This window comes from Coregonus clupeaformis, chromosome 1 (assembly GCF_020615455.1).
Source record: "Coregonus clupeaformis isolate EN_2021a chromosome 1, ASM2061545v1, whole genome shotgun sequence".
In the NCBI taxonomy this organism is placed as follows: Eukaryota; Metazoa; Chordata; class Actinopteri; order Salmoniformes; family Salmonidae; genus Coregonus; species Coregonus clupeaformis.
The window spans coordinates 51836157-51855470 of NC_059192.1; the positions used below are offsets into that span (position 1 = coordinate 51836157).

Consider the following 19314-nt stretch of genomic DNA (forward strand, 5'->3'; position numbering starts at 1 on the left):
TACTGGCTGCCAGACCGACACACACACATACCGACACACACTGAAACACACACACAGAGCCACCAGGCCTTCCACCTATGCGAAGGCCAATGGCAATGCCCACTTCAACCTTACCTCATGTTCAACCAAACCCCAGTGACTATACATACGACTTATCTACTAATCTCCCGCATAGGGTAATGTATTTTATTTCCTTCTTGATTCCTATTTTGGCTACTACTGCATTATTATTGTTGAGGAGATAAAATTGCCTATTTATTCAAACTGGGGCAGTAGTAGTTGTTTTTTTCATGGCCGGTGATTACATATTTACATAGCTCTCTGTATGCACAGTTGATTTAGCCCTATGCCAGTTCCTCCAGAGCGTGTTTGCTGGAGGCCTTTTGAAAATGTGGCAGCAGTAGGCCTAGCCAAGGCCAGTGGATCAGCCGCAAGTCAGGGTCGCAGTGATGTCATTCACACACGACTCCTGCCAGACAGGTGGTCATGATACGGTTGTTATTAGTTACCACAGCCACAAAGTCAAAATTGGCTATCGTAAAAAATCATGAAAACAAAAATGTGCTTTTTGGTCTTAATTTAAAGTTAGGGTTAGGCATAAGGTTAGCAGTGTGGTAAAGGGTTAGGTTTAAAATATGATTTTAAGAAGATGCAGATGCATGCGGTTTATTACATGAACACCAACAACGTTGCGTGTGGGAATGGAACGCGGCGGTGGTAGAAGGAACACAGCAGAATCCCATAGAATAACGACAGTCCCTCAACACATACTTCCTGTGTTTGGCTGCTGGGATTCACTGAGCCTGATTATTGTCAGTGGTGCTTTCCTAGCTGGGGTTTGTATTGGTTCAATCTACTCTTCATCACTCCAGGGCCGCTTTCCCCTGCCTGGTAAAATATACTCCTCATTCCCCTGTTTTGTCATGGCTCTGCTGGCGTAATGGAAAACCTCAGCCCCCTTGCGCTCTCTATCTCTTTCTTTCTCTTTCTCCCCCCTTCACTCCCATTCTTTCTCCCCCTCTCTCTCCACCTCCATGGTTACCTCATTCCCTCCTCATCTCCAGCCGGCTGCCCTAGTGTTTGCATGGCACTCCTCCATGGAGAGATTACCGGGGCCCCGGTGGTTTTGCCGTAGCAGTAGCGAACCAGGTAAAAGTGTAAATATTGTGGCATCTCTGTCTCTCTCTGTCTCCCTCTCCCTGTCTATCTCGCACTCTCCCTCTCTATCTCTCTCCCTTTCTCTATCTCTCTATCTCTCTGTCGCTCTCTATCTATCTCTCTCCCTCCCCTCCTTTGTCCCTGCGCTAGCGCTCCGCTGCGACGGATGGCCTGCTTAATGAAGTGCCATCTCTAATCTTTAAATATTTAGTCTGCTTTAATGAGGGAGATTATATTTGAATGTTTTTCTCTCTGGGAGGCTGATGATGAAGGGAGGAATAATTTTTTGCTCCTCTGTCTCGGAGCCACCGAGCAGTCTTGGTGTGTGCTCTTCTTTCCTCTCAACTAAGACCCTGGTCTCAAACTCAATGTAGATATTTTTAGCCATCAATCTGACTAACAAAGCCATGCCTGCCAGTGCTGTGTATTTGCATTGCTTTCCAGGAACTGTCAAGCTATTGAATGACAGGAGGGAGCGAGTTCTGTGAAATACATTTGCTAGTCAAAGGTAATCAAGTTAAACTAAGTCACCATAAATGGAAAGACCTAAACAAAAGATTACATTAATTCTCTTCTGTTTCCCGTCTATGAGAAGAGCTCCCTCGTCTGTCTGTCTATCATAGGCTGAAATGGGGAAATTCATTTTACTATGACAGTCGGTGCTGGCTCACACAGCAGTCCGTGTTATGATCTACTCATAAATCCAATAGAGCGTTGTTAGTCAGGAAGAGATAATTATCAGAATGGTTGGAGTATTGTTCATGGTTTTTCTATGAGCTCCATGTATTAACTATCATTTCCTTTAGATGATGACCTTTGCTGTTTTATTACTGCACTCAATTGTGAACATGTTGTAGTTGAACATTAGCAGAGGTTTATGGTCAATTCAAGTGATAGATACTATTTTAAATACTATAGATTACCACTTTTTTTGCTTTCATGGGCTTTGTAGCACCCTTGGGGCCAGTTTCCCAAACTAAAAAGCATGCTCAATGGAGAATCTACATTGTAATTGCCCTTAAGTCCAGGACTAGGTTTAATCTGTATCTGGGAAACCGGCCCAGTTTTAACACCCCAAGTTTAAACGATTATTTAAAAAATATAGTTGAGCATGTTCTAATCTATCTATTACCATAGACTCCTTGCCTGGCCTCCAGCTAAAGAGAAAATATCCACAGTGGTTGAAGCCAGACAAACTCCATGGCAACGAATGAGAAAAGTCATGAAAAGAGGGGCTTATCTGAGTCCAGAACACTCCTTTATAGTCCTGCGGTATGAAAAGAGGAGAGAGCTCTTTTATCGACCCTCATACAAATTCATAACACTTTACACAAACACACACAAAGTTCAGCTTTCATGTAACACTGGGAGAAACCGGCAGATCTGTTTCTCTCGTCTTTGCTGAACAACCTTGTTCCAAGTTCACTCAACAACAAGGAACAAACGTGCAGAGAAATACAACAGACTCTCCTGCCTGCTTGTTTCATGTTGGGTGTCAGCGCTGCTCACAGTCTACCGGGTGTGCTGTTCTGTTGGAACCCCTTGGGGGGATGGATGGATGGATGGATGGATGGAGAGAGGGAGGGAGGGAGGGCATTGCCTCCCAGAATTTGATGGTCAGCATTCCTCTGATTGGGTTTTTGGGTGCGTGACCCCGGGGTCCGAACGGAGGAGGGTTGAAGAGGGGGAGGACTTCATGTTTTCCTTTCTTCCCTTTGTTCCGTCTGCTTTTTGGTTCAGAGAGAAAACACAGTGGTTCTCGCCCCTCTTGATATTCCAGTAGATGGACACGCATCTGATCAACGCAACAGGCTTCTGGATCCATCCTTCAAGCTGGGTGAATTACACACTCATATACAGTTTCTCTCAATTAATTCGATCCAATTCAGGCCAGCCATGTACCCTAATCTATGGACCCTATGCGTTATTTAGGATGGAGATAAAAATGAATGGTAACCTCCACTTAAATTATTTAATTGTCAAACCTGGATCTCCAAGAGCAACGTTTTAAGTCTATTGCACTCAGTCTTGCCATTGGCCCTCACATAATGCAGTTTGAGGCTTCGCTTTTCTGAACCCGTTTATCAGAGCTTCTTTCTCTACCCTCCAGTCAGGCTCTTTGTAAGTGTTGGATGGATAAGTCATAGGTTAGACTGACCATGAGGCAGCACACCTGTGGGTGAATAAATAAGCCACCCCTGGGGCCACAGCAACAATCCCCTGCCCCTCTCTCCTGTTGCCTTCAAAGGAGCCCAGTCACTGTGTTACTGTGGGCCTATCTCCCCCTGCTGGTGGGATGATAGTCAGTACATTGCATGGACTGACATTGTAGGATGACGTTTTTTGCCACTAGACAATGATGTAAGTATTGCGTTCCCCCCCTAATGGTTAAAGATATGATTGGGGTAGGGTAATCTGATCCTAGACCTGTGTCTTAGGTCAACTCCTCATCAGCTTGCCTGGATGGAGCTGTAGAATGTGGGTGGAATGTGAGGCATCAGTAGAAACAGCCGTAGCCGTAGCCTCAGGTCAGGGGCCAGTCGAGTGTTGTGGACAGGATGCATGCTGGTCCTTAATAGAGACGCTCGTAAGAGCAGACCCAGGTGTAGGACTGCCATCGCTGAACAACACAGCTGGGGTTGTCAATCAATGGTGTGTGTGTGTGCTTGCGTAAGCTGGAGCCCTATTCGTTATCATACAATCTTGCAGCATTCTTAAACCCTCTCTACATCTAATAACCTCTGTTATCGTCAGATCTGTCATTCCCTTTGCCCTCTGCTTCCCTGTGTTATCTCTCCTCATCTAAAAACACATGGCTGCACTCTTCAGAGTATAGAGTAAAGAAAATACGTAAATAATTTAAAACGAACAAATTAATAACAGGGCATCTGTCCGGCATATGGCTCATTTGGTATGTAATGCTCTGTGTGATTGAAGTGTTATCAGGGACTTTCCAACCCAGGAACCCATCTGGTCCTGTGATAGAGGTCGTCAGTCCTCTCATTTCCACTCTTTATCTGCATGCCATTCTTGATGTTCCAGATCGACGCTCCTTCAGGATGAGCTTGTTCAATTGTTTGTTTTTGATGCCCAATATACTGTCTTGCGCACTTTATATCTCTTTCACACACACACATGTACACACCTTTGAGCGAGAACCCCCCACATACCTCCCCAGCTCCCACCTGCAGCCCTGTGTGTGTCGCTGATCCAGTCTGCAGCAGGGTGGGGGTCTGGGGTGGGGGTCTGTGGGATTAGTAGTCGGAGTCTCTCCTTCTCTCTGTAGTTTAGTCCTCCCTCCCCAGTGTGAGCCAGACTAGCCCGGGGTGAGGAGGAGGGCCTAATGTGGTTCAAGCCTTCTCCTCCAGCACTCAGCAGCCCCAGCATTTAGGCTTTATATAAGCTGCTCAGGGCGATAGCCCCAGGGCCACTACTACTGACTACTGACAGGAGGCAGCTGGAGAGGAGCGGCCTCTATAAACTATTATACAAGGAGGAGAGGAGCAGGAAGCTCAATGAATCAGTTCGGCCTTGGTGTGAAATGGTCAGTGACCAGCTGACTCCCTATCTCCTCTCCCCCACATCGTTGGGCTAAACCGTCCTGGCCCTGCTTTTGGGGCCGGTTTCTGTCTTAAATGTCAGCTGTAAAATCTGTCAGATTCACTGGTAGCCCTGTGGGACTCAGGGTTGTGTTCAGGGTCAAACGCTCGGTCTCTTTCTGTTTTTCTCTCTCTTACCCAAAGGCTAGTCTGTGTGGCTGGGAGGATGACTGGGCTCTATGTAAATAGAAGATGCACTGAACATCCACTCTTTAGATGGGAAAATCTCAGCACTGCATTCACATATTCTCTTTCTCTCTCTCCCTCACAGGTCTCCCTGCCTGACCGACCTCGTCAGATTAGACACACACACCAGTTATCAGGTGAGACCTCTCTGCTTCCTCCTATATTAACACCACCTCAAACCTACCACCTGCTATATACCTCTGTTTACCCCCCCCAGTCTCAGTCAGAGCCTTAGCCTAGTTGTTATGAAACTTTTCCAGGTATGACCACCACTTCTCTACAGAGAGCAGTAGTAACAAAACTTAACTTCAGAGGACAAGGTGACACTGACCCATCTTTCCTTCATTAGCCCGCCCAACCCTGTGCCTCCTCCTCACCCATCCACCCAGCCTCTGTGTCCCTGTGGGAGGAGTATCCTGTGTTGTTGTGATTTGTCTCCCTGCAGCCCCCCTGTTGGAGGGGAAGTGGTCAGCGAGGTGAGGCTGTTCTCAGGCTAAGAATAGAGCAGGTTCCTGTTTCAGGATGCGCTCCGTTCCCCCCGTTCACACTGAGGGTGATGGATTGGGTCTGCGTTGAGGGAGGGAGGTCCGCTCCAGGGCGCCACGTCTTTCAGAGGTTCTGTGTGGGGGGTAGAGGGTTGGGGGTTGTGGGGGGTTTCAGAGCGGAAGCACCATAAGGGCTCCTCTTGTTACATCATGGTCAGAGGGTCTCGGTCAGGATCTTTCTCTCTCCTTCCTAAAGTTCTTGCTTATCTTTTTCTTTGTCACTCCTCATTGTCCATTCTGGATCTCTCTCTCGGTCTGTGTGTTCTTCTCCCTCTGTGTTTTACTCCGTCTCTGTTTCTCTCGGTCAAGGTGCCTTTGTTAAAGCCGAGGCTTAGTTAGTACTTCTGAGAGAAAAATGATCCTTTAAGTGCTTGCCCAGGGAATGTAGCGTGGTGGTTGACATTGATCATGTCAGGGAAACTTTGATAGATTGCAGCATCCTGTTTATAATGCAGGGCTGTGAGCGTCTGTCTTGGCTTCGGACTCGATGTGTCTGTTTTTTTATAACGAACTGATATGGGCTGCTTGTTTTTCTCTTTGCAGTTAACCACATATTTGTATTTGCACTGTAGCACCATGTTGGCCTCCTCCAGTTTCCCCACAGTGATGAATGATCCAGCCAGTCTACAGGGACTGAGACACTGTTTCACTGCTGCTGTATGGATTTACGTGAGCTAGTCTCGTGACCTGGTCCGGTCCCATAGGGCTCAGTGGAATCAACCCAGCCCACTGCAGGTGGAATGCCTTAATTCTCCAGTGGCTCCCATGTAAGGCAGGTGTTGTTCTGGAGATATTTCCCAGTTTACTAACGCACTGACAGTGAGCGGCTCTCACGGCATTGAGTTCCCTGACCCCTCCCTCCGGAGCTACCACTGTGCGCCCTGCCTGTGTCTGTGTGTGACTGGCTGCAATCGTAAACAAAATCTTGTGCTCTGCAGCATTGGCCCACATTTGAGATTGTGAACACCCCCAGCCACCCACCCACACAGCCATATAAATATTCACGTTTAAGGTCAGAGTTTTCCTTTCACACCTGTAACGCTATCTTTGTGGAGGAAGAGAGTGCGGGGAGGTTCTGGCGTGGCTATTTTGGGATCCATGAGAAAAAGTGCTCATGACACAGGGCCTGGTTTTGAGTTGGGGGAGGGGACCTGATGGAAAAACCATAAGGCTGCAATCTTTAAGCCATATGGAAGCATCATAAAATCAGATGATCAGTCAGCTGACCCTGCCTCATGGTTGTGTTCCGACTCGTTCTCTGAAGACGTAGGGTTTTGGGCCACTGTCGGCACAAAGACGTTGTGTACCCACAGGGAACAACTCAAAGTCCGACAGGAAGTTTCACCCTCAAGGTTTTACAGCTGCCTTTGATTTATGATGCTGTTAGCTGAGCAGTTTTTCAAAGTGCAAAGAAATTATTATTGTATATCAAGTTAACATTTATTTGTACTTTTAATTGAATTGCTGTCTTTGTTTGCCCTGCTTCACCACTTTTCCTTCTATTTCTGTTTTGCGTTGTCATGAGAAAGACATTATCCTGAGGACACATTTTGGATATGAGAACATGGTGTGATCTGACGTGCACTAACCCTACTCTCTCCCTCCCTTTCTCTCTTTCTGCATCTCATTCAGGCTTGTTCCCCTCTGCCGCCCCCAAGATGAGCAGGTTGAGCCTCCACAGGGGGCAGTGCTCAGGGCTGAGCCCCAGCCCCGCCAACCCCCAGCCGAGAAGCTGGTGAACCCAACGCACATGCACAGCAGTGCAGCCACGCACACACACAACCTGAGAGCAGGAGCCACACACCCACGATAGGGTCGAGATACAACCAGCATCTCCTGATAACGGCCGTGTTTACGTGTGTACAATGGAGTGGTGTGGTGTTCAGTAACGGGGAAAGGAGAAAGGAGAGAGGAGAGAACTGCTGATCCGCCGAGAGGAGAGGAGGGGAGCGGAGGAGGAGTGTGTGAGGAACACACAGAGAGAGAAACCCAATCCTCTTAGGTAGCAGAGCTGAGAGCTGAGGACGGGCGAGCCTGGGAGCCAGAGAAAGAAAACGAGTGAGAGAGAGAGAGGGAGGAGAGTGCAGAGGTAGAGGGAGCCCTAAGTCCAGCGCAGACTGAGTCAGAGCAGCCAGCCAGTCAGGCAGCGCGTCCTGCATCCAGAGAGGTGGAGAGACGAGCAGGGCCACAGACGGAGAGTCATGGGCTATGGGGGCCATGCTGACCTAGTGTAAATGGCTATTCCTCAGCACAGCTTGGTGCCAGTGTCTGCTGCTCAACCCTCCTCCCCCTCCTCCTCCTCTTCCTCCTCTTGTGTCCCTGCCCACTGCTGTGCCCCGGTGCTGTTCGTCCCCGGCGCTGCCTTCTGCTCTGCGCCTGCCCTGTTGTGCTGCGGTCATGGTGGCCAGCCTGTGGAAGCTGGTGCGGGGCGTCAGGCAACTGGAGCTCCATCGCCTCATCCTTGTGCTCATCGTCTTCTGCCTCCTCTCCATGGCCTTCCTGGCCTACTACGTCAGCAACAGCCCCAAGATCAAGGAGGCCCCCCCGCTGCCCTTCAGTGACTGCGGGGGGGTGCCGGTGGCTGTGGGAGGGGGAGTGGGGCAACGGGCGCCCCTCTTCCTGCCTCGCTCGGGTCGACTGCGCCAGGTGAAGGCCATGGACAACTCTCGTACGGACCCGGTGGTGCTGGTTTTTGTGGAGAGCATCTACTCTCAGCTGGGCCAGGAGATCGTGGCCATCCTGGAGTCCAGCCGCTTCCGCTACCGCACCGAGATCGCCCCGGGGAAGGGAGACATGCCCACGCTGACGGAGCGCAACCGTGGCCGCTACGCCCTCGTTATCTACGAGAACTTGCTGAAGTACGTCAACCTGGATGCCTGGAATCGTGACCTGCTGGACAAGTACTGCGTGGAGTACAGTGTAGGCATCATCGGCTTCTTCAAGGCCAACGAGAACTCGCTGCTCAGCGCCCAGCTCAAGGGCTTCCCTCTCTTCCTGCACTCCCACCTGGGCCTGAGGGACTACCGCATCAACCCCAACGCCCCACTGCTCTACATCACCAGACCTAATGAAGTGGAGCAGGGCCCCCTGCCCGGGGACGACTGGACCGTGTTCCAATCCAACCACTCCACCTACGAGCCTGTCCTCCTGGCCGGTACCAAGTCCTCTGACACTCTGGCCCACCTGGGGCCGCTCAGGGCTATGCACGCCACTGTGGTCCAGGACCTGGGGCTCCACGACGGCATCCAGAGAGTCCTGTTTGGAAACAACCTGTCCTACTGGCTGCACAAGCTGGTGTTTGTGGACGCCATCGCCTACCTGACGGGCAAGCGGCTCTGCCTCTCGCTGAATCGCCACCTGCTGGTGGACGTGGATGACATATTCGTGGGCAAGGAGGGCACCCGCATGAAGGTGACCGACGTAGAGGTGGGTTCACTCTGTCTTTTTTTCTCTCACACACTCCCTCTCACAGTAGGCCTGTATGTGAGGCTCAATTCATTTGCCTAGGTTCACTGTCAGTGGTAATTAATATTGTGTAAAGATGTATTATTAATTATGCAGAAACACTGAATATTCCAAAAAGGAACATTATGTCAGTCTGTTACCTTAACTAGTATATATGTTTCTGTTAAAGCATCCTTTGATGATTTTAAGGAAGTGCTTCTTTCCTACCCCTTTCCCACCATGGGACACAGGGTTGAAGATATTGATTTCCAATGCGATTCTCCATAAGGTGTGACTTGCTTCTAAGGCAAGGCCTAATAAAGGCTAGCATTTATTAGGATGAATCGCAACAGGATCTCTCTCTTCTGCCATTAGTCTCTTAAGTATTTTATCTGGTTGTTCGCATGCTACTGTGTCTAATAGGCCTGATTTACATGTGTTCACTTCACTTTGAGAAAACCACCACTGGACAACGTTAAGCCTTTTCCAGTCTTAAACAAAACCTTATTTGAAGTGACAAAAACAGATGCGTGAGAGTCTCCAGTACATTACAGCTCTCTTAATGGGTTTTCTCACCGCTCTATATAGCTGTTGAACACATTTAACCCATGTCAGCAGTTTGCAATGCAGAAAAGCGAGCCACGTTGCCTGGAGAGCCACTCTGCCAAATGCATCAAACTAAATTAACACAATTAATGGGAAATAATAGGAGTATTAATTAGGCTTTAGCATTGATAACAGGGATGCAGTTTAGAGAGTGATGGGGGATGGTACAAGGGGGCAAACTTGTCGCTTCAGCAAAAAGGGACCTGCTCACTCAGTGTGTCTCCTTCCCCACGAGTGGGAGGGGGGTGGCAGGGGGAGGTGCAGGCCAACCACGAGTTAATGAGCCTGTCATCAACTCAACCTGACAAGGTTGGTACCAGGCAGTTGCATAAATAAGGTAGGAAGGAGAAATGTACTGTTGGCACCACCGCAGTGTTTAGTTATCACACCACCGATTAGACATTTCTGCTTAATTGCTCCTGTGGAAATTGTATAAGTAATAGACCATTTACGTCTTAGGCAGCCGAGTCAGGTACATGCATGGTCTTGAGGCCATCGCTAAACGGCGAAAACAACATTACATTACGGGTATAAATGGATTAATTGTGGAGCGCAGGATAGAACAGCCAAGGGAGTATAGTCGGAAGAATGGCCCATTGACTTTGCTCACCTCAATCTCTGAACAGAAGTGGTCCTCTCTGAAAGGAATTGGCCAACTTGGTCTCTCGAGCATCAAGTCAATGGAACCACTTACTACTTTCTAATATGTTAAAGATGCTGAAATGTATGTGCTGACTTTCCAAATAACGTTTCCACCACAGTATATTGATCCGGACAGTTACACTACATGACCAAAGGTATGTGGACACCTGCTTGTCGAACATATCATTCCAAAATGATTAGCATTAATATGGAGTTGGTCCCCCCCCTTTGCTGCTATAACAGCCTCCACTCTTCTGGGAAGGCTTTCCACTAGATGTTGGAACACAAGATAATTAGTGAGGTCGGGCACTGATGTTGGGTGATTAGGCCTGGCTCGCAGTCGGCATTCCAATTAATCCCAAAGGTGTTCAAAGGGGTTGAGGTCAGGGCTCTGTACAGGCCAGTCAAGTTCTTCCACAATGATCTCGACAAACCATTTCTGTATGGACCTCGCTTTGGGGCATTGTCATGTTCAAACAGGAAAGGGCCTTCCCCAAACTGTTGCCACAAAGTTGGAAGCACAGAATTGTCTAGAATGTCATTGTATGCTGTAGCGTTAAGATTTCCCTTCACTGGAACTAAGGGGCCTAGCCCGAACCATGAAAACAGCCCCAGACCATTATTCCTCCTCCACCAAACTTTACAGTTGTCACTATGCATTGGGGCAGGTAGCGTTCTCCTGGCATCCACCAAACTCAGATTTGTCCGTCGGATTGCCAGATGGTGCATGATTCATCACTCCAGAGTCCAATGGTGGCAAGCTTTACACCACTCCAGCCGACACTTGGCATTGTGCATGGTGATTTTAGGCTTGTGTGCGGCTGCTTGGCCATGGAAACCTATTTCATGAAGCTCCCAACGAACAGTTCTTGTGCTGACGTTGCTTCCAGAGGCAGTTTGGAACTCGGTAGTGAGTGTTACAACCGAGGACAGACGGTTTTTACGTGCTTCAGCACTCGGCAGTCCCGTTCTGTGAGCTTGTGTGGCCTACCACTTCTCTGCTGAGCCGTTGTTGCTCCTAGACATTTCCACTTCACAATAACAGCACTTCATGGGACAGCTCTAGTAGGGCAGAAATTTGACGGAATGACTTGTTGGAAAGGTGGCATCCTATGATGGTGCCACGTTGAAAGTCACTGAGCTCTTCAGTAAGGCCATTCTACTGCCAATGTGTGTCTATGGAGATTGCATGGCTGTGTGCTCGATTTTATACACATGCCGAATCCACTCAAATTGCCGAATCCACATACTCTTGTGTGTATATATATATAGTGTATTTTGTGCTGTATTAATCTATTGTCATTTGTAGTTAAATCACATCAAGTGGGTGTAAAATGCATGTTAAACATGTATGGCTCCTCAGGGACCATGTTACTCACATGTAGTTCATTGCTACCAACCATTATTTTTTTTTTAAATGTAAAGTCATTTAGCAGACACTCTTATCCAGAGCGACTTACAGTTAGTGAGTGCATACATTTATTTATTTTCATACTGGCCCCCCGTGGGAATCGAACCCACAACCCTGGCATTGCAAACGCCATGCTCTACCAACTGAGCTACATCCCTGCCGGCCATTCTCTCCCCTACCCTGGACGACGCTGGGCCAATTGTGCGCCGCCCCATGGGTCTCCCGGTCGTGGCCGGCTACGACAGAGCCTGGATTCGAACCAGGATCTCTAGTGGCACAGCTAGCACTGTGATGCAGTGCCTTAGACCACTGTGCCACTCGAGAGTTGATCCAACCATGTTGATCCTATTAACATTTGATGTTTTCCAAAGCAGTTTTCTAGATGGCATTTTAAGAACCAGTTACTTTCCCTAAAATTGGGTTGATAATCTCATTGGTTTTGGTCAGGTTTCTTCCGCCTGCCCTGACATGGTGTAAAAACGTTGTGGTTGTTGCCATGCAGACTATATTTTAATTACTGCTGTGTTGCCTTCCTACCACTACCACCTGGCCTCCTGTTCAACAAAGCAGCTTTAATCACCTCAAGCAGCAGTTGTGAGACGAGGAGCAGGGCACAAACAAGGCATGGCTAAAGGAGTCCACATGCTTCCCAGCCGAAATAGTTCGGAAGAGTTTGTGCATATATTATGGTGACGTTTTGGACATTTTCTTGAGGCAAGCTGAAATCGGTAGCCGACATCTACGCCCCTTTGTCGGTGATTGGTCAACAGTAGGGATTCTTCAGTAAAGTCTTTGTTGTCATTCAACGAGAGACGACTCGTTTTCATTCACATTTTTTTATTTAGAAATACTGCACCAAACTAGTTAGATGTGAAATTGCGCGACTAAAATCTCCTCTGCAAAAACGTCCACATTTATGACAGATTTCTTGAGTTATCTTAGATTCATTCTGACTATTGTGAGGAAGTGTATACTGGCTACGGCGTCTCAAAATGGACAAACAGTTCTACTGCCGCTTTTTCTCGTTTTTCAAGAGAATGTCTTTTAAAGGTGTATGCGAGCACACTTGTTCAGTTCGCCTAGCCGACTTCGGCTAGCTGCCAGCCGAACTGAAGCATGCTGACGCCTTAATGGACCACTAATCTTGTCTATTCTCACTCTTGGGGTGCAGCCTCAGCACTGCGCTGACTCCTAAACACTAAAACTAATTTCCACACACACACGCATACCCCTGTTCACTTTTTCATGGTGCGTTTGATATGGTTGACTCCTTCGACGTAACGTCAGCGATATTCTATTTGCTTTAGATGGTTGAGTTTACATATAGTGCCCTTGGACTGCTGCCATATTCACTCTGGTTGAATGGGTACTCTCTCACCTTAGCATCTCAAACAGGCATTTCTATATCTCTGCCAATATGGTAAATGGCAGCTGCTGATGTTTGTCCTTGGCCATGTCCCCTTTCATCCTCCTCCTGTTATGCAGGCCAGGTGGGAGTCCTGTTGACAGTCTAAGGTAGGGTCAGCCAATGCCCAGAGGCTTAAGTCAGATCATCACTGCAGGGTGAGGTTTTTAAGGCAGCCTGGGGAATTCACAATGTCTTTAGATTTTTCTAAAGACCAATTCAAGCATATTGAGGTCAATGATCTGTAGGCATAGCTGTCTCCTCATTTGATAAGGCAATTGAAGAATAAATAGAAGAGCACACAGAGGGTGGAGATCAGTTGCCGTGGAGACTGACTGACAAGTGCCCCCTGACCAACCCTTATACCCCACCCTCATTCTGTCCGTCTGCCTTTCTGCCTACCCCAGCTCTCCTTACCCCTACTCGTCTTTACAAGGTTGGCACCAAGTTCTGTCTGTGTGACCACAGGACAATGCCCCATACCTCATCCCCCTGTTTAGTTTAGCCTCTCTCAGTCCCCCATGTTCTTCTCAGTAACACTGAAGGCCTTTCGAAAGATGAGCAGTTGCTGTGGTGTTGGAGGAGACAGAGAAGATAGCAGATACTGCTCTTTAGTTACTGATCACCGCTTGTCATCAGACATGAATTCTCTTGATATGTCTGTGGAGAGACTTATCTCTCTGTCAGGCAGCCAATACTGAGACATGGATCATATTGCCACACACACACACACAGACCCCACAAACACTCACACACACTCATCCTAATCGGCAAGGAAAACAAACAGTGACTGCACACATGCTCAAGGACATCAGTACCCCTTTTAATAAGTCAGCGATTGGATCTTATCAGGTACAGCAGCTATCTCTCTCCCAGAGGTTTGAACAGTGGCGGTAAAGTGCATAGCTCTGCAGCTCTGGGTTGATATGTGGAGGCAGAGCAGCTATCTCTTTCCCCATTCTGTGATTTGTGTGAGGATGCTGCTGTAGTCATCTGATATAGCTGATAAAGTGTGACGGTTTGGGGAATTTGTTGAACAGGACTCCAGAGCTCCGGCTTTGCTTTGCAATCCCATTACAATCTGTAAAATAGCCCCAACATGTGCATATTTTTTCACCCTTTATGGGCACAGTAGATATTTGTATTTGATTTATTCCATGTCCTCCCACTCGGAATTGTATGATGCATCTGCATTTTGTTATGTCCAAGAGTTATATAGTCAATCTAGTGGTTAAATGTCCAATGCAGCCGTTTTTTGTCTCAATATCAAATAATTTCTGGGTAACAATTAAGTACCTTACTGTGATTGTTTTCAATTAAAGTGGTCAAAAAGAAATAAAAATAGATTCTTAGCAAAGAGCGATTTCTGAAGAAAGAATTTTGCAAGAACTGTCTGGGAGTGGTCTGAGGGGGTAGGGAAAAATGGAAAACTAGCTGTTATTGGCAGAGAGGTTTGGAACTCTCTTTCTTATTGGTCTCACCGGGCAGGCCAAACTCCATCCCACCAAAACAGGCAAACATTTCAGGCAGTCTTTTCAAACAGCTCTTACACTAAAAGGGTATTATCATCACTTTCAGAATTTCACAGTATTGTTCCAACCTCATAGTGTGGAAATGTATATGAAACACAGATAAATCATGTTTTTGACTGCACTGGGCCTTTGTTTGTCAACAACATGATAGTTTTTAAAGCTAACTGCAATTGTGAATGTAATTCCTATTAAGCTGTCATGTCCTCATTTGCAGGCCTTGCTCAAAATTCAAAACAAGCTGCGAACGCTGGTCCCCAATTTCACCTTCAACCTCGGCTTCTCTGGAAAGTTCTATCACACAGGTGAGGGCATCTCGAAGTGAAAAAACGAAACATACCCTGTACTAGACAGTGTCACTGTAGATTCTGAGTAGGATAGTGTCATTGAGAAACTCTCATTTCCTTCCCTCCCCTCTCCTCTCCTCCCTCCCCTCTGCTCCCCCAGGCACAGACGAGGAGGACTGGGGAGATGACATGCTGCTAAGACACAGGAAGGAGTTCTGGTGGTTCCCCCACATGTGGAGTCACATGCAGCCCCACCTGTTCCACAACGTCAGCGTGCTGGCTGAGCAAATGAGGCTCAACATGCTGTTTGCCCAGGTGAGTGGGCGTCCGTGGATATCAAGCATCCTAATCATACTATAGCTCTCTCTGGTAAGATGACGTGTATACAGTATGCTTATCCTCAGCGCATTGTGGTTAGGCATGTAGTTATGGCCTTGTTGATCCAAATGGTGAGTGGTAATTGGATTCCTGGATGCTGGCCGTTGTGGATTATTTCTTGTTAGCAATTACATTGGCATTTCATATGCACAATGAATAAACCACTGATGTACTTCCTGTTGTACACTATATATATATATATAATATCTACTATCCAATATCCTTGTGCTTCAGCTTGTGTGTTAGAGTCTGGGGACTTGGCCAACTGCCAAATAAAAGTCAAATAAGACCCTTCCTTAATGTGCAGTAACATGGCTCGCAGACATTAGTGCTAAAGATGCCCCAAATGCTGCCTTGTTGGTGTAGTTGATGTAGTGAGAAGCATGCTGCCCCCAAGGCAGCTTTGTGTGTTGATGTAGTGAGTGGCATTGGGAGTCAGGGGCCTGGGCCCAGGGAGCAGACGGTGTCAGTGGGTGTGTGTGTGAGGTGAATACTGACCAGCAGCACTATCCCCTTTCAGTAATCCCTGCTGCCATACAGCTGTCCTTGCTGGCTGACAGTGATGGACCGTGTCTCTGAGTGGTCAGGGGGGAGAGAGAGGGTAGAGGGTCCTTCATCACGGCTTAATGAGCCTCAATGAGCAAGCTAGCCAACTTCTTTCGCCAATTGGCTTCAGCCGGCCGGTGTGCGACCGTGGCAAAGTTGGTTTGACTTTGGATACTCTGTTGGGCTAGTTAGGGACCGTAAATAAATGACACAATGTAAATGTGACAATAATTTAATGTTGCACATCTTTTAGTTGTTTCATTAAATGCTTTCAATATTTGTATATGAATTTCTACAATTTATAGTCGTTTTGAGGTTTTTAAGTCATAAAAATTTTAATTTGTTAATATTGTCCCATGTACATTGTGTAATTTACTGATGGTCCCCAACTAGCCCCAAAGGGATATTGAATGTCAAACCAAATTCTACAGTGTTTGTATACATTAACGTTGTGTCAAGCAAGCTTATATTCTGGGTTCTGATGGGGTACAGCAGTTGAACTAAGCTCATGAGGCATTTATAAGTTACAGTTGAAGTCGGAAGTTTACATACACCTTAGCCAAATGCATTTAAACTCAGTTTTTCAAAATTCCTGACATTTAATCCTAGTAAAAATTCCCTGTTTTAGGTCAGCTAGGATCACCACTTTATTTTAAGAATGTGAAATGTCAGAATAATAGTAGAGATAATGATTTATTTCAGCTTTTATTTCTTTCATCACATTCCCAGTGGGTCAGAAGTTTACATACACATTTACATTTACATTTTAGTCATTTAGCAGACGCTCTTATCCAGAGCGACTTACAGTTAGTGAATACATCTTTTTTTTATACTGGCCCCCCGTGGGAATCAAACCCACAACCCTGGCGTTGCAAACGCCATGCTCTATCAACTGAGCTACATCCCTGCCGGCCATTCCCTCCCCTACCCTGGACGACGCTGGGCCAATTGTGCGCCGCCCATGAGTCTCCCGGTCGCGGCCGGCTGCGACAGAGCCTGGATTCGAACCAGGATCTCTAGTGGCACAGTTAACACTGCGATGCAGTGCCTTAGACCACTGCGCCACTCAGGAGACATACACTCAATTAGTATTTGGTAGCATTGCCTTTAAATTGATTAACTTGGGTCAAATGTTTCAGGTAGCCTTCCACAAGCTTCCCACAATAAGTTGGGTGAATTTTGGCCCATTCCTCCTGACAGAGCTGGTGTAACTGAGTCAGGTTTGTAGGCCTCCTTGCTCGCACATGCTTTTTCAGTTCTGCCCACATATTTTCTATAGGATTGAGGTCAGGGCTTTGTTATGGCCACTCCAATACCTTGACTTTGTTGTCCTAAACACATTTTGCCACAACTTTGGAAGTATGCTTGGGGTCATTGTCCATTTGGAAGACCAATTTGGGACCAAGCTATAACTTCCTGACTGATGTCTTGAGATGTTGCTTCAATATATCCACATAATTGTCCTTCCTCATGATGCCATCTATTTTGTGAAGTGCACCAGTCCCTCCTGCAGCAAAGCACCCCCACAGCATGATGCTGCCACCCCCGTGCTTCACGGTTGGGATGGTGTTCTTCAGCTTGCAAGATACCCCCTTTTTCCTCCAAACATAACAATGGTCATTATGGCCAAACAGTTATATTTTTGTTTCATCAGACCAGAGGACATTTCTCAAAAAAGTACGATCTTTGTCCCCATGTGCAAACCGTTGTCTGGCTTTTATATGGCGGTTTTGGAGTAGTGGCTTCTTCCTTGCTGAGCGGCATTTCAGGTTATGTCGATATAGGACTCGTTTTACTGTGGATATAGAGTTTTATACCGGTTTCCTCCAGCATCTTCACAAGGTCCTTTGCTGTTGTTCTGGGATTGAGTTCATCTGAGAGGTGACTCTCAGATCCACCTCTACGCAGACGACACCATTTTGTATACATCTGGCCCTTCATTGGACACTGTGTTAACAAACCTCCAAACGAGCTTCAATGCCATACAACAATCCTTCAGTAGCCTTCAACTGCTCTTAAACACTAGTAAAACTAAATGCATGCTTTTCAATCGAACGCTGCTAGCACCCGCCCACCCGACTAGAATCACATTTACATTTACATTTTAGTCATTTAGCAGACGCTCTTATCCAGAGCGACTTACAGGAGCAATTAGGGTTAAGTGCCTTGCTCAAGGGCACATTTACGTCATTTAGCAGACGCTCTTATCCAGAGCGACTCACAAATTGGTGCATTCTCCCTATAGCCAGTGGGATAACCACTTTACAATTTTTTTTTTTTTTTTGGGGGGTAGAAGGATTACTTTATCCTATCCCAGGTATTCCTTAAAGAGGTGGGGTTTCAAATGTCTCCGGAAGGTGGTGAGTGACTCCGCTGTCCTGGCGTCGTGGGGGAGCTTGTTCCACCATTGGGGTGCCAGAGCAGCGAACAGTTTTGACTGGGCTGAGCGGGAACTATGCTTCCGCAGAGGAAGTGGAGCCAGCAGGCCAGAGGTGGATGAACGCAATGCCCTCGTTTGGGTGTAGGGACTGATCAGAGCCCGAAGGTACAGAGGTGCCGTTCCCCTCACTGCTCCATAGGCAAGCACCATGGTCTTGTAGCGGATGCGAGCTTCAACTGGAAGCCAGTGGAGTGTGCGGAGGAGGGGGGTGACGTGAGAGAACTTGGGAAGGTTGAACACCAGACGGGCTGCGGCGTTCTGGATGAGTTGTAGGGGTTTAATGGCACAGGCAGGGAGGCCAGCCAACAGCGAGTTGCAGTAATCCAGACGGGAGATGACAAGTGCCTGGATTAGGACCTGTGCCGCTTCCTGTGTAAGGCAGGGTCGTACTCTCCGAATGTTGTAGAGCAGGAACCTGCAGGATCGGGTCACCGCCTTGATGTTAGCGGAGAACGACAGGGTGTTGTCCAGGGTCACGCCAAGGCTCTTCGCACTCTGGGAGGAGGACACAACGGAGTTGTCAACCGTGATGGCGAGATCATGGAACGGGCAGTCCTTCCCCGGGAGGAAGAGCAGCTCCGTCTTGCCAGGGTTCAGCTTGAGGTGGTGATCCGTCATCCATACTGATATGTCTGCCAGACATGCAGAGATGCGATTCGCCACCTGGTTATCAGAAGGGGGAAAGGAGAAGATTAGTTGTGTATCGTCAGCGTAGCAATGATAGGAGAGGCCATGTGAGGATATGACAGAGCCAAGTGACTTGGTGTATAGGGAGAAAAGGAGAGGGCCTAGAACTGAGCCCTGGGGGACACCAGTGGTGAGAGCACGTGGTGCGGAGACAGCTTCTCGCCACGCCACTTGGTAGGAGCGACCGGTCAGGTAGGACGCAATCCAGGAGTGAGCCGCGCCGGAGATGCCCAGCTCGGAGAGGGTGGAGAGGAGGATCTGATGGTTCACAGTATCAAAGGCAGCAGACAGGTCTAGAAGGACAAGAGCAGAGGAGAGAGAGTTAGCTTTAGCAGTGGGGGGGGGGATTCAGGAGGGAGGAAAATGTGGCAAAGAGCTTCCTAGGGTTAGAGGCAGATGCTTGGAATTTAGAGTGGTAGAAAGTGGCCTTAGCAGCAGAAACAGATGAAGA

At 47.7% G+C, this 19314-nt stretch overlaps 1 protein-coding gene across 2 annotated transcripts in view; it reads left to right on the plus strand.

The window, feature by feature from the left end:
* The window catches only part of LOC121570369 (bifunctional heparan sulfate N-deacetylase/N-sulfotransferase 2), a 180358-nt gene that overhangs the window by 133790 nt on the left and 27254 nt on the right, over positions 1–19314 (plus strand). Inside the window, exons 4-8 of one of the 2 annotated variants that reach the window (XM_041881839.2) lie at positions 5029–5080; positions 5293–5419; positions 7121–8914; positions 14743–14830; positions 14973–15127. In XM_041881839.2, the coding sequence (XP_041737773.1) occupies positions 7886–8914; positions 14743–14830; positions 14973–15127 (1272 nt within the window). In that variant the 5' untranslated portion in view covers positions 5029–5080; positions 5293–5419; positions 7121–7885. The remainder of the gene's footprint in view (positions 1–5028; positions 5081–5292; positions 5420–7120; positions 8915–14742; positions 14831–14972; positions 15128–19314) is intronic. The other variant, XM_041881832.2, reaches the window with a different exon arrangement.